The sequence below is a fragment of the Meles meles genome, chromosome 17 (assembly GCF_922984935.1).
Source record: "Meles meles chromosome 17, mMelMel3.1 paternal haplotype, whole genome shotgun sequence".
Lineage (NCBI taxonomy): Eukaryota > Metazoa > Chordata > Mammalia > Carnivora > Mustelidae > Meles > Meles meles.
The window spans coordinates 49,512,228-49,525,861 of NC_060082.1; the positions used below are offsets into that span (position 1 = coordinate 49,512,228).

The 13,634-nt window shown below is 41.4% G+C and overlaps 1 protein-coding gene across 1 annotated transcript in view; it reads left to right on the plus strand.

Moving 5' to 3' along the window:
• The window catches only part of COLGALT2 (collagen beta(1-O)galactosyltransferase 2), a 105,424-nt gene that overhangs the window by 81,208 nt on the left and 10,582 nt on the right, over positions 1–13,634 (plus strand). Inside the window, exons 7-8 of the mRNA XM_045983513.1 lie at positions 6,415–6,491; positions 10,343–10,449. Coding sequence (XP_045839469.1) covers positions 6,415–6,491; positions 10,343–10,449 — 184 coding nt within the window. The remainder of the gene's footprint in view (positions 1–6,414; positions 6,492–10,342; positions 10,450–13,634) is intronic.

Below are 13,634 nucleotides of genomic sequence, written 5' to 3' on the forward strand. Positions count from 1 at the left end.
AATTACCCACCTAAGGCAGAATGTTCATCCTGAAAGCAGTAGGAGACAGGGAATATTTTAGAAGAGAGAGTGGGCTGTAAGCACTGATTAAACACTTAACTATATTCCATGCATTGTTCAAGATGCTGGAGATATAGCAGTTGGCAAAATCAGCAGAAACTTCACCATCATTGAATTTATATCACAACACATATAGACAATCTATCAGGGGAGCAGCCACATGAATATTTGGGGGAGGAGTGTTCCAAGCAGAAAGAACTACAGGGGTACGTGGGTGGCTCAGTCAGTTAAGCATCTGACTCTTGATCTCAGCTCAGATCTTGATATCAGGGTCATGATTCAAGCCCTGCATTGGGCTTGACACTGGTCATGGAGCCTACTTAAAACAAAACAAAACTAAACAACAAAAAGCTCCAAAACACTATAAAGGCTATTAGGAGAGCTTGTGATGCTCCAAGAACAACAGGCCAGTGTGGTCAGAGTACAGAGGAGTTGAGTAGAAGGAGATGAGGTCATGAAGGAAGAAGTGTCTGGATCAAAGAGAGCCTTGTAACCACAGCTAGGAATTCAGCTTTTATTTTAAAAGTAATGGGATAATGCGTTGGGATGGGACAGAGAGAGTGGCATAATGTGATGTATGCATATAGAAAGATCACTCAGTTGGTGGTGTGGACATTTAAGTATAGAAGGAGCTATACCTCTCTCTTGGTGAGAGAAAATGATGGTTGGGGAGCAAGCTGTGGCAGGGAGCTGATGAGAAGCAGGTGGAGTTAGGATATGTTTTGTTGTGGAGCCGACAGGACTTACAGAGATCTGGATGTAGACAACAAAGGAAAGGAAGGAATCCAGATGACACCAGGATTTTGTCCTGGCATACCCTTTAGTGAAATGGGAAAAGACTTGGGGAGGGAACTTTTGGTCACGTAAACTTATGATATTTTTAAAACATCTCAGTGAAAAAGTTAGGAGATACTTGGATATGATTGTGGAGTTCAGGGAAGATACTCCAGCTCAAGACAGACATTTGAAAGTCATCAGCATTAAAAGGACATTTGAAGTCATGGAACAGTGCGAACTTGTTTAGTAAAAGATCACAGAAAGGGAAGAGGGGAGGGAATAGGACAGATCCCTGGGGGAGACAAACAGCCAAAAAGCTGGAAGGAAAAATTGAGAAATGTCTCAGGAAGAAGCCAAATGCAGCCGAGAAGGCCAATAAAGTGAGGATAGGGAATTTAACATTGGTTCTGTCGCGATAAAGATCTGTGATGACCTTGATAAAAGCCACTATAGTGCAATGATGGGGACACGAGCCCACTGGAGTAGGTCAAAGGGAGGACAATGGGGAGATGAGAAAGTGGAATCTTGTTGAGATGGGGACAGAGATACAGGATGGTGGCTGAAAGGGAATGGGAGATTAAAGGCAAGGTTGTTTTGTGTTGTGTTCTTTTTAAGATAGATTTTTAGCATATTCATATATGAACAAGAAGGATCCAATATATAAGGAACACTGGGTGATGTAGACGAGAAGAAGGACGTTGTAAGGCTGAAGTCCTTGAGAAAACAAGAGGCGTTGTAATCCAGGACGGAATTGGAGAAGTTGTCCAAGGTGGGAACAGAGATGCTTCTTGCACGCTAGCAGATGGGAAGGCAGACATGTAGGTACAGATGCGGCTGGGTTTGTGGGCTTGAGGTGGAAGGAAATGTAGGTCTACTTTGAGTATTTTCTTTATGTGGTACATAGTTCATCAGCTCGAGAGAGATGCTGGAGGTGTCGGGAGAGAGGACAAGGCATAAAACAGATCGCTCGGAGAGTGGGAAAGTAAATTTACTATGGAAGCATAGTTGCATCATTTGGCAGCGTCGAGTGCCAGTGTGACATCTGTGGTTGTAATTTTAAAGTGATTCAGTCAACACAACTGTGTGAATTTTTCTTGCAGTGTTCTTGGGATTGAGTAAGTGGATAATCAAGTTCAAGCAGGCTTGGGATTTTACCATGCAAGATCCATGGAAGCAAATCAAGAGTCTTTCTAAGGGAGTTGGGGGTTAGAGTTCCAGCTTAAGAAATCTAGGTTGGGTACCGATGGACCTGAGGACATGAAGAGGTGTTGGGGACATGGTAGTGGGTCACTGAAAGAATGATTGTTGGTGCAGGAACTAGTATCCCGGTCATCCGGTGGATCACCACAGGGATGCTGAAGTTCTAAGAATGAGGGTAGGGACAGGGGGCGCCTGAGTGGCTCAGGTCATGATCCCAGAGTCCTGGGATCGAGCCCCGCACCGGGCTCTCCGCTCCGCGGAGAGCCTGCTTCCTCCTCTCTCTGTGCCTGCCTCTCTGCCTACTTGTGATCTCTGTCTGTCAAATAAATGAATAAAATCTTAAAAAAAAAAAAAAAAGAATGATGGTAGGGACAGCAAGACTGTGAGCCCAAGGCTGTCATCATCAGTGGCTGAGGAGGCACGACCAGGGGGCAGAGGGGGCTAATACACACTTCAAGAAACTGGGAGATTTGAGGGATGAAAGGGAAACAGTTTGGGAGGGGAATTGGAGGAGATAAGAAAAATCAGCTTCTACTCTGATGGGTGAAAGGGAAGCAGTGTCCTCCAAAGGAAGCCAAGTTTTAGTTAAAATAAAAAGGTGAAGAGACATTCAGAGAAAGTAAGGGACTGAAATGTCAATGAGTTGATGAACTACAGACTGGAGTTTCAGAGAGCAGAGTGAGGAGCTGGAGTGGGGTGGGAGATGGGGTGTAGCACCCGCTAAGCCTTACAGGAAGCTCTCTGCCCATCACTCTACCCATACTCACTCACTTAGTATGTTAGGAGCCATCCAGAAAATTTGGGAATGTGCTTCCTGCACAGAAAATTGGAGGCTACCTCTTATAAAGGTGAAAGAAGTCAAAGTGTTATATGAGGCATGTGGGGATTGATCTTGCAAGTCAGAGCGTGAGCTGATGGGAGAGCTCAGGTGCCCCTTCTCAATAACAACATTCTGAAGCCACAGAATGTCCTGTAAAGATTATTAAGATGATTGGACATGAAGTCGGACGGTCCAGTGATCTCACCAATTACTCACTATTGGACCTTGGCACCAGTTACTCCTTATTTGACCTTGGGCAAGTCCTCATCTGGATGGGTCTCAAATTCTTCATCTATAAAAACAACCAAAAGATAAACGAGGATAAATGATGTCATGAATATGAAAGCACTTAACAAATTGCAAAATGTTGAGTGTGACTGTTGTTGTTGAGAACAGCATTGTGCTTGAAGAAGACTATTTTGACAATAGTGTGCAGAATGAGTTAGAATAAGGCAAGACTAAGTGCATGAGAGTTTTAAAATATTAAAACAGCCCAAGCATGGGGACGCTTGGGTGGCTCAGTCGGTTAAGTGTCTGACTCTTGATTTTGGCTCAGGTCATGATCTCAAGGTCGTAAGATCCAGCCTGGCATTGGGCTCCATGCTGAATGCAGAGCCTGCTTAAGATTCTCTCTCCCTCTGTCCATCCCCAGCAGCTCATGCTCTCTCTCTCCCTCTCTAAAAGAAGTAAATTAATTAATTAAATTTAAAAAAATAGCCCAGTCATGGTGAGTGAGGATCTGAGCTAGGGTGGTGACTACAGCAATCAAAGAAGTTCAGGACAACTTTAGGTTTATGATTAAATGATTATGATTTAGTTAGGATTTGGTACCAACATGATCTCTCAAATATTTTGATGGGGGAGCATGACCGGGCTGGTGCATTGTATGCTGCTGGATGGTGTGTGTCCAGTGTAGACTACAGAAAAAATTGTCACCCAGGAGAAAGACTTGGCTAACTGAGCTGTGAATTCAGCCCACCTGCCAAGCCAGCTTGATGCCAGTGACTACCAAGGACCAGCTTTGGGGTCAGACCGAGTGGGGGTAAAGGGTTTAGGAGGCAGACTTAAGTTCAAATACCAGCTCTATCAGCTTTGTGAACCTTGGACAAGTTGTTGAGGCCTTTATTTCCTTATCTGTAAAAATAGGGACATGTGAAAATTAAGTAATTGTGACTATATATGTCAAGAGTGTAGCCCAGAGTTCAGTGGATAATAAGATCTCTATCATAGTGGCTGTGATTATTATTCCTAGGTCTTGAAACTATCCAGGAGCCAATGAAGCATATTGTCTCAGTTGGTGTGGCACAATGAGGGGCTATGTCTAGAGAGGGATTCAAATTATGAATTATGGAGTCAGAAATGACCCCAAACCAAAGCTGGGATATACCTAACCTTCAACTCTGACGAGGCAAAGACACATCCCTTCTCCTTGCACAGTTAATTTCTTAGTTCTAACTTTATCGTTTCCTGTCTTTCCCCATGGCTTTGCTCAGTCTTTGGGGACAATATTTCTCATATTTTTGCTCAATGGTGGCTTTCAGAAGCCAACCACTTGTGGCTTGTGCGGGACACTTGTCCTGTGATTGCAATGACTGCCCATGTTTGATGGAAGCAAAGTGGCTAAAAGCAGTCTCTTTGGCTGAAGTGTTAAAGCCACGCAGGCCATGTGAGTGCCAAACAGAGACCAACAGTGTGCAAAGGGGAACTCAAAATGTAACCCCCTCCTAACTCCAAGACTCAAGGAGGGAGAGCCAGGCAGCTCCTCCAACAACATTATGAACAAGAAAGAGTTTGTATGCTAAGTTCCTTTCTCTCAAAAGCCTAACTCTGTACATGGTGGCTTCTCCAACAATATTTGTTGATTTAAAAAAATTAATGAGGAGTGGGGTGGAGCAGAAAGGAACAAAATATTCTGAGCTTCTAATGGAAACAGAAACACAGGCACTGTGTATTCACAAAAATGTGACCATAGGGGTCAAGCTTGAAGGAATAAGACCAGTTCTTGTGTTGGACTTAGGAAACCCATCTCACTACCTTCTAGAACTTCACATCATCTGATCATAAGTGAAACTGGATGTCATGGTTTCTCTTTAATATCCCAGGGAAGGATACATTAAACAAATAATACTCTTTGGACAGTATCTCAGTCAGAAGAATGAAGAGGTTACACTGGGATATCAAATAGTAACAAAAATCTCATTGGCTTCCTACAGCAATGGCCTATTTCTTGCAACGTGAAGTCCACAGTGGTCCTTGAGTCCTTCTGGGCACCTGTCCTCCAGATGCTGGCACATGATTCTAGGCTGCTTCAAATGTGTGTGGCTTCTCCTTTATCAACATCTACTACTGTGACCATTGTGGTGGGCTGGGGCAGGTTGGAAGGAGGGCTTGGAGAGGTGAGAAGTAGAGATTCCTGAGCCCATGACCAACTTCAAGTGTGAGGAAGTGATTCTTCTCATCTGCCTGGAGTGGAGGAGATGGCTTCTGCTGAACAGTAGTGATGGCCACCACCAGCAGTTCCTCAAGCCACCCAAGCGACCAGCTCTCACTGTGTTTTCTTGGTATTACCCCTTTAAGGAAAACCAAAGGAGTACTTTGGATTTGCAATTCCAAAAATCCTCAAGACCTTTCCAGACTCCCCACTCAACATTGCCTGTGAACTTTCAAATGTACAGTTTGTAAAGAAAACTTTTTTTGGAGTATGAAATAAGTCAATCTTGTATTACTTAAGAGGCAGTGTCCCCCTACCTGGAAATTTACCTGTTAGCCCTGTACGAAGTTTTGGGATGTGGGCTGGCCCTCAAAGGCTAGTTCCTGTTAAAATAAAGGGCCTTTTGCATACCTGTAGCTAAACCTGTCTGAATGGGGTAAAAATAGTCCCCTTTAAAATATACAGAGAAAGCCTTATTTAGAAGATGTCTGGCCTACTTTTGAGGTCTTTCATTATGAGCCACAGTAAGTAACCGCTGAAAAGTTACTGAGTTTTTCCTGTGTCCATCTACTGTGGTGAGTGCTTTGCGTGCCGGTCTCATTTAAATTTCACAACACCCTAAGAGATATACTTTTTAAAAAAAGTTTTGTATTAAAATATAAGATATTATTAGCCCCAGGGGTACAGATCTGTACATCACCAGGTTTGCACACTTCACAGCGCTTACCATAGCCCATACAAGAGATATACTTTTATTATCCTGATTTTACACATGAGAAGACAAGCTTGGAGAGGTCACTTAACTCTTCCAGATCTTCACAGAGCAAAGTTTGGACCCAGATCATCTGACCCCAGAGGCTTCACTCTTAACCATTACGCTAGACTGACTCTCATCTCCTCTGAAAATAAGTCTTAAGGGAAATGGAGTGAATATTGCAGTCTGCATATTCTGGAAACCCTGGCCATCAGGGTTCTTGTGTAGCCACTCAGTCCTGGAGAACTGCCAGGCAGTTATCCCCAGCCCGGACATCCAGACTGTGTTCCTAGACACCAGGTGTGTGGATGGAATCCTCTTCCCTGAGCCTTTCACTAACAAAGCGCTCTGTGTGTTTCTTGTGTCTTCCAGTTGACGGTCCTCCAATGGAACCCTCCCAGTTTGTTTCAGTTGTCCCTAAATATCCAGACAAGATGGGATTCGATGAGGTAGGAAAGGGATCTGTGTTTGCATGTGCACGTATGTGCATGTCTGTGGTATGCTTACATGTTCATATTGGAGGGCAAGCCAGATCCTACATCTGAGAGCCAGCAAAACTGGCTTGGCGGCTGAAAAGGCACCAAGGTCTTGGGAAAACTTCTCAATTTGTGACGGGTCTCACCTTGCTCACCTTAAAAAAGGAGCATTTGGGGTGCCTGGCCAGGTCAGTTAGTGTAGTATGCAACTCTTGGACTCAGAGTCATGAGATCAAGCCTCACGCTGGGTGCAGAGCCTACTTAAAATAAATAAATAAATAAATAAAGATAAAAGATGATCAAAGAGAATCACATGCACCTGAAACTAATGTAATATTGTGTGTCAGTGATACTCAAACAAAAAAAAAATTTAAAAAGAAGTATGGTGAAAATGAATTAATCATTGGGTTGGAAAGAAGTTACTATTTAATCAAGAGCAAATTTTATATTTTCTAGGAGCAGATACCACTATATTTTGTGAACCTTTCTATCAAGATTCAAGGGTAAAGAGGATAATGTTTTAAGTATTAGAGGACCTTAACTTTATTCTGAGTGCATAGAAATCATTCTGGCACAGCCTGTGTTTTATTTTCTCTGTGCTGTTCTTCCATGGAAAAAGGTTGAAGGCAGGATTGAGAGGGAAAAGAAAAAGAGAAAAAACGAAATTTGTTGTGAAATTCCGCCTTTCAGTGGGCAAGAACTTCATAACACTCCAAGGGCCATATTTATTGTACACTTTTGACTGCATGAAGAAGGAAGCAAGAGTATAACGAGATACCTCTCTTGGTAATACACACTACAGCTACTTAGGAGTGCCCGAAGTGTGACTCCCAAGTCACTGAATCTTTTGTGGGTCCCTTTGGTCTTGTAGCTGCAGGTCAGTATTCAAGACTTTGGGGATCTAGAGGGTAGGACAGTGCCTCAGGAATCCACAAACTGAGATAGAATTTTTCCATGGATTCTGGGTATGGTATAGGCCAGGCTTTGGGCTGTGTACTCCCACCATCGCTCCAGGCAAAGAAAAAGCCTTGTTTATCATTCTTTGCTGGATCACACATGTCCCCAGGTTCGGCCATCTAAAAGCTGCTGGGATGGACACTGGTAATTCTTGTATAAAATTGATGTGAATCTGGGCTTCAGGAATGGGAAAGAATATTTCCTAAATATTAAATGGAAAGAGTTAGCAGCTATGATGCTGTTTCCACAGAGAGTAGAATGAGAAGAGGTGATTTTAATGTGGGAGAGAGGAATTAGAATAAAGTGCAAATAATTTTTTAAAACAATCGGGGCTGCAGAGAGGTTTGGTCCCCATCACGCACTGGACCAGCTTCCACGTCTCACTAGAGCTGTCCTTCCCTGCAACCCTCGTCAGCCCTCTGTTCTCCAGGTGAAAGGACCCAAGTGTCTTTACATAGATTCATTTTTCTGTTTAGACCCATTCCTCTAAAAATAAATAAATTAATTCAATAAACACATTCCTCAGAGGAACAAGCCAAGGGAAATCAAATGGGACAAAACCAGGATCTTCTAGCTCTGGTCTTCCATTTGGATGGGGCTGTAAGGACAGGGTGCCCGCTGGAAGTCTTTTGGAAAATGCCAACTCTAGGAGGTGCTGCGGGTGTAGGAACAGAGATAAGATGGTGGGAAGGGGATTTTCATGGGCTTTTTTCATTCTCCGCGTACTCCATGACCTTGTGGGTGGTGTCAGGGCTGCATCTGGCTTTGTGGTTCTTTCTCTGTTTGCTATCCACTAAGTATGAGCAAGCGTCTGGGTTTTTCCTTCATGGCTACAGTTTTTACTGCGCTTGTCCTGGCAAAAGCTGAGACTGAATTATTATTTACTAAAGTCTTCCCAGACTAGAGGGCTCTGGTTTGAGGGGACTTTTTGTTGTATTTCTGTTCATTTTTTTTTGTTCGGATTTGTTTTTGTTCTCCTGGAGTGACCTCGGGCAGCTCCATGCACACACACAGGAGGAAATGCCCCCTCCTTTCCATATCTTTTAAAATTGTGGGATGAAACATGGCCCATCACACTGTGATCCTAAACAGGAAGAACATGAAATGTAAAAGAACACAACCATTAAGTTATGAAGTCCCAAGTTACAAGGCAAGTAGAGTCACCACAGAAATTATGTTAAAAATAAATACTCAGTTAAGTAATCAAGAGAAGTAATGAAGTCAACTCAGTTAGGTAATCAGAGAAGTAATGAAATCATGATGCCTCGAACTCACTTTGCCCTAAATCAGAGGATAATTTCTTTAACGAGGACATCTTGTTCTCCCATCAGTTTCTTTGCCCAGAGCTATATAAATGGATGGAAGTGAGAATATTTTGGAAGGATGGGTTGAAATTTTAGTGTAGCTTTTGATCCAGTAAAACATAGAACATATTGACGGTTACACTCAGAATAAGTGAACCAAAGCTTCATCCCCAGTACCCAGGCTGATTACAAGACCTAGTTTCTTCTTTATTCTGGGCTTGACATAAAGCAAGCTTTGTCTAAACCACATAGCATAGGCATTTTAATCTGCATTGTTCTTGTGAGGTGAGGTTGTTCAACTCTCCCTTTTACAAACAAGGGAACTGGACCGTGAAGCATTCAATGTCTTCCTCAAACTGTTCTGGGTAGTTAAGTCAGGATGAAGCCAATGCCATCCTATCCTACTTATTCCTGTAGGGTCTCCTTTTCTATGCTACAGACTACATGTCATCAGTATTTCTTGCTGGCAGCTGAAATCTCCTACTCTTAGAGGCCTAGTTTAATGTTCAGAGTGAGTTTGTCATTGTTTGTGGCAAAAGGATCTTGGAAATACACATATTTACCTATAATAGCATTCATGAGTCTTGAGGTATTTCCATGGCTCCTTAAATCTGAGAAGAGTCAGGACCATCTCACTACCCATAACTCCCTGGTGTGGCTTTATGATATGTATGTATTTCAGGCAGCCACCAGGAACATAGGGGCTAAGATGAGGGGCTACAGATGAACCCAGCCCTCATGGGAAAGGAATCTGGATGCATATTTTTGGGGACTTCATGGATGAGTATGATGTGGAGATGATGCCTTTCCATTTCTCCATTCCCTCAAAGGGCTGCCTCTAAGGGTAGAGCCCCTTCTCTTTACTTCTTTCCAAAAAATCCCCTTGTCTCTGGGGGAGTTGAAGAATCTTGGCAAAGAATCTCTTCACATTGAGACCTTGATAATTCTGTTTGAAACCTTTGGAAATGCAAGGAATGCGTTAAGACTAAATTTTTCTCATTCTTCAAATGATTGAAATTTATTACAATGGATATGAGATCTAAGAAGAGCTAATATTGAGAACCCATGAGATAGGACCAGGATCATCCCAGTTTCACAGATGAGGAAACTGAGGCATGGGAACTGGGCCAAGGCAAATACTTAGTAAGTAACAGTCAGGACGTAGACTTGGGTCTGCTAATAAGTCTAACCACGTGCCTGACTGCCTCCTACCTCTGAGTCTTCTGTTTGGGGTTTAAATCACGCTTGACCTCCTTAAGAATAGCTTTGCGAACTTTCCTATCTCAAGAACAGGGCCAACCTGTCCACCAACAAGCATCAGAGAAACAAAGAGAAGGTGAAGTCACTGCAGATGGTTCAATTTTGAAAGTCATTCTCTTTGGATTAATATCATTTGACTTGATATGAAATATAAACAAATCTTCACCATGGTTTTCCTTTTATTTTTTTTCCACTCCTTCTTCTAACTAGAACTTTGGTCCTTACATTTACTTAGCTTTTCAAACAGCCTAAAGGAAGACTTGAATAATCTGTGTTTCTTTTCCTTTTTCCTCCCTGTGTTAGATTTTCATGATCAACCTCAAGCGCAGAAAGGACAGGCGGGACCGGATGTTACGCACCCTGTACGAGCAAGAGATTGAGGTCAAGATTGTCGAGGCTGTGGATGGAAAGTGGGTTGGGTTTCTTCTTGAATTGCAGATGTGGTTGGAGTGGGAAGGTGCCCTCTCTGACAGAGGGTTAGTGCTCGGCGGGAGGAATCTAGAGTCATGAGAAGACATACTGTTCTAACCACCACACGCAGCCTACTTTGGGAAAAGCTTTATGAATGAGAGCAGCATTTAAATTAATTTCACCAGGTAGAGTAGGCCTGCAATCCAGTCACCACCCAGCGAACTCTGGTCTTCATTATGCTGCAGGCTTGCCGTGGAAGTGATTTCCCCCTTTCTCTGGGGGTTTTCGCAATGGTTGTGGTGGTTTCCAGCTTCCTATAATATATTGGAAGGAATGCATTTAGAGTTGCGTTCAGAGCCTGATTTAGACCAAAGTCGCCAAACCTGGGCCACCTGAGGAGAGTAAATGGGGAGGAGAATAAATGGGGGAACATGCACAATGATCTGTATATCCTGTTGCGTGAGATCTTGCCATAGCCTGCCTGGGCTGATCACATTTTCCAAGAATATGGCAGGAAATTCACAAAGGGAACTTGGTTGAATTCCTTCAGGAGTTTTGCTATAGCTGTTGTTTATTATCTCACTTTCTTTGCCCTTTTGTTTGACACTTTATTTCAAGGCATTGATTTTTGCAAAACCTGCAGTTCCATGTTTTATGTAAGTTTGGAATATGAATGGCTCTAAGGAGTATGGCTAGAAGCTATTGTGAAGCGTCTTATGACTTTTGGAGAATTTAATCAGTTTCTCAAAATGTGGCCTGGACACCCATGTCAGAGTCTCCAGGGTTAAGAAAGCAGATTCCTGAGTCCCAGCCCAGGGCTGCTGAATCCTGATCGCTAGGGCTAGGGCTGGGAATCTGCATTTAAGAAGCCTCAAATTCTTAGGTAAGGTTGATTCTTAGTTACGGTTGCCACTCAGTTAAAATATAGAATATAGGACACTCAGTTAAATTTGTCCCAAACATTGCATGGGCTCACTTACACTAAGAAATTACTCATTGTTTATGTGGAATTTAAATTTGACTGGATGTTCCGTGTTTTACTTGCTAAATCTGGCAGCCCTGTTCTTTGGTGCACTGGAGTTGGGGAACCACTTCTTCAAATACTTAAGAGCCCAAATTTTATTTATAGACCACATGGACCAGGGGAAACTAGTTGAATTGTGAGAGTTCTTTATTTGTTCCTCAAACAAGTCTCTTGTCGGAGATATAATACTATGAAATTTTTGACATTCTGTTCCTCGTTATTGCCTTCTTGTGTTAAAAAGATACCTTCTACTCTACCATTTTAATTCTCTTGTTTCTTTTACTATATATTTTTTAGTTATTTTCTCAGTGACTGCCATGGAGATTACAATTAACATTTCAATGTATAGCAATCGAGTTTAAATTGACACAAACTTCCTAGAAGAAAACATAGGGGGTAAGGTCCTCAACATTAGTTGTGCCAATTTTTTTTTATTTGACCCTAAAAGCAAAAATGAACAAGTGGAATATATAGTAAATTAGTAATTACTATATAGTATATAGTAAATATAATAATTATCTACAAAATGAAAAGGTAACCTACCTAATGAGAGAAAATATTTGCAAATCATATACCTGATAAGGGGTTAAGTGCCACAGTATATAAAGACTCATATAACTCAAAAGCATAAACAACAAAACCCAAATAACCCAAGTAAAAAACAGACAAAAGATCTAAGTGACATTTTTCTAAAGAAGACATGCTGGTGGTCAACAGGTACATTAAAAGATACTCAACATCACTAATTATCAGGGGAATGCAAATCAAAACCACAATGAGATATCACCTCATACTTACTAGAATGGCATTATCAAAAAGATAAGAAATAGCAAGTGTTGACAAAGATGTAAGGAGAAGGGACACTAATGTATTGTTGGTAGGAATGCAAACTGGTGCAGCCACTATGGGAAACAGTATGGAGGTTCCTCAAAAAATTAAAAATAGAAATACCATATGAACCAGCAGCTCCACTTTTGGGTATTTATACAAAGAAAATGAAAAAATCAACCTCAAAAAAAAAAAAAGCCCATATATGTATCCCCATGTTCATTGCAACATTATTTACAAAAGGAACCGAAGAGTCCTATCGGTGCATGAATGGATAAAAAAGGTGTGGTGTATGTAAATATATACAAGGAAATATTATTTGTCGATTAACAAAGGAAGTCCTGCCATTTGTAAGAACATAGATGGCTTTTGAGGACATTATGCTAAGTGAAATAAATCAGACAGAAAAAGATAGATACCATATGGTCTCATTTATATGTGGAATCTAAAGAGAAAAAAGCCCCATATCCACAGATACAGAGGACAGAGGTTGATTACAAGGGGCAGGGTTGGAAGGTGGGTAACATGGGTGAAAGGGGGTGAAAACATGTAAACTTCCAGTTGTGAAATAGATAAATCTTGGGGCTGTCATGTACCACATGGTGACCATAGATAACAATATGCATTGCATATATATGAATGTTGCTAAGAAAGTAGATCTTTCAAATTGTCATCATAAGAAAAGTTTTGTTAACTAGGTGAGGGGATGGACATTAACTAGACTTAGCGTGGTGATCAATTCATAATATGCACAAATATCAAGTCATTATGGTGTATACCTGACAGCAATATAATGTTATAAGTCAATTATATCTTGATTAAAAAAAACAACAACTGAATATCAGTGGTCTACAGAAGCTTAGCTTCCATACTGCTTCATTCTTTTCACCATCCTTTGTTCTATTGTTGTCAAACAAATGACTTCTTTCTATATTAAAGCCTTACCAATTTTGCTTTATGCAGCTATAATTTAAATCAGAAAATTTAAAGAGAAAAAAAGAGTTATCAGTGAAAAACATTAAACTGTCATTTATATTTACCTATGTGGTTACATGTCCCCATGCTCTTTATTTCTTAATATGGATTTAGGTCGCTCTCTAATTTCCTTTCATATCGGCCTTAGAACTCCCTTTGGTATTTCTTGTAGAGGAGATCTGCCAGTGACAAACCCTCAGCTTTTGTTTATGTGGAAATAATTTAATTTCTCCTTTATTTTTGAAGGATAGTCTGACTAGATATAGAATTTTTGGTTGACAGTCTTTTTCAGGTAGCATTTTGAATATGTTGGCTTACTGCCTTCTGGCCTCCATGGTTTCTGAGAATCAGCTATTA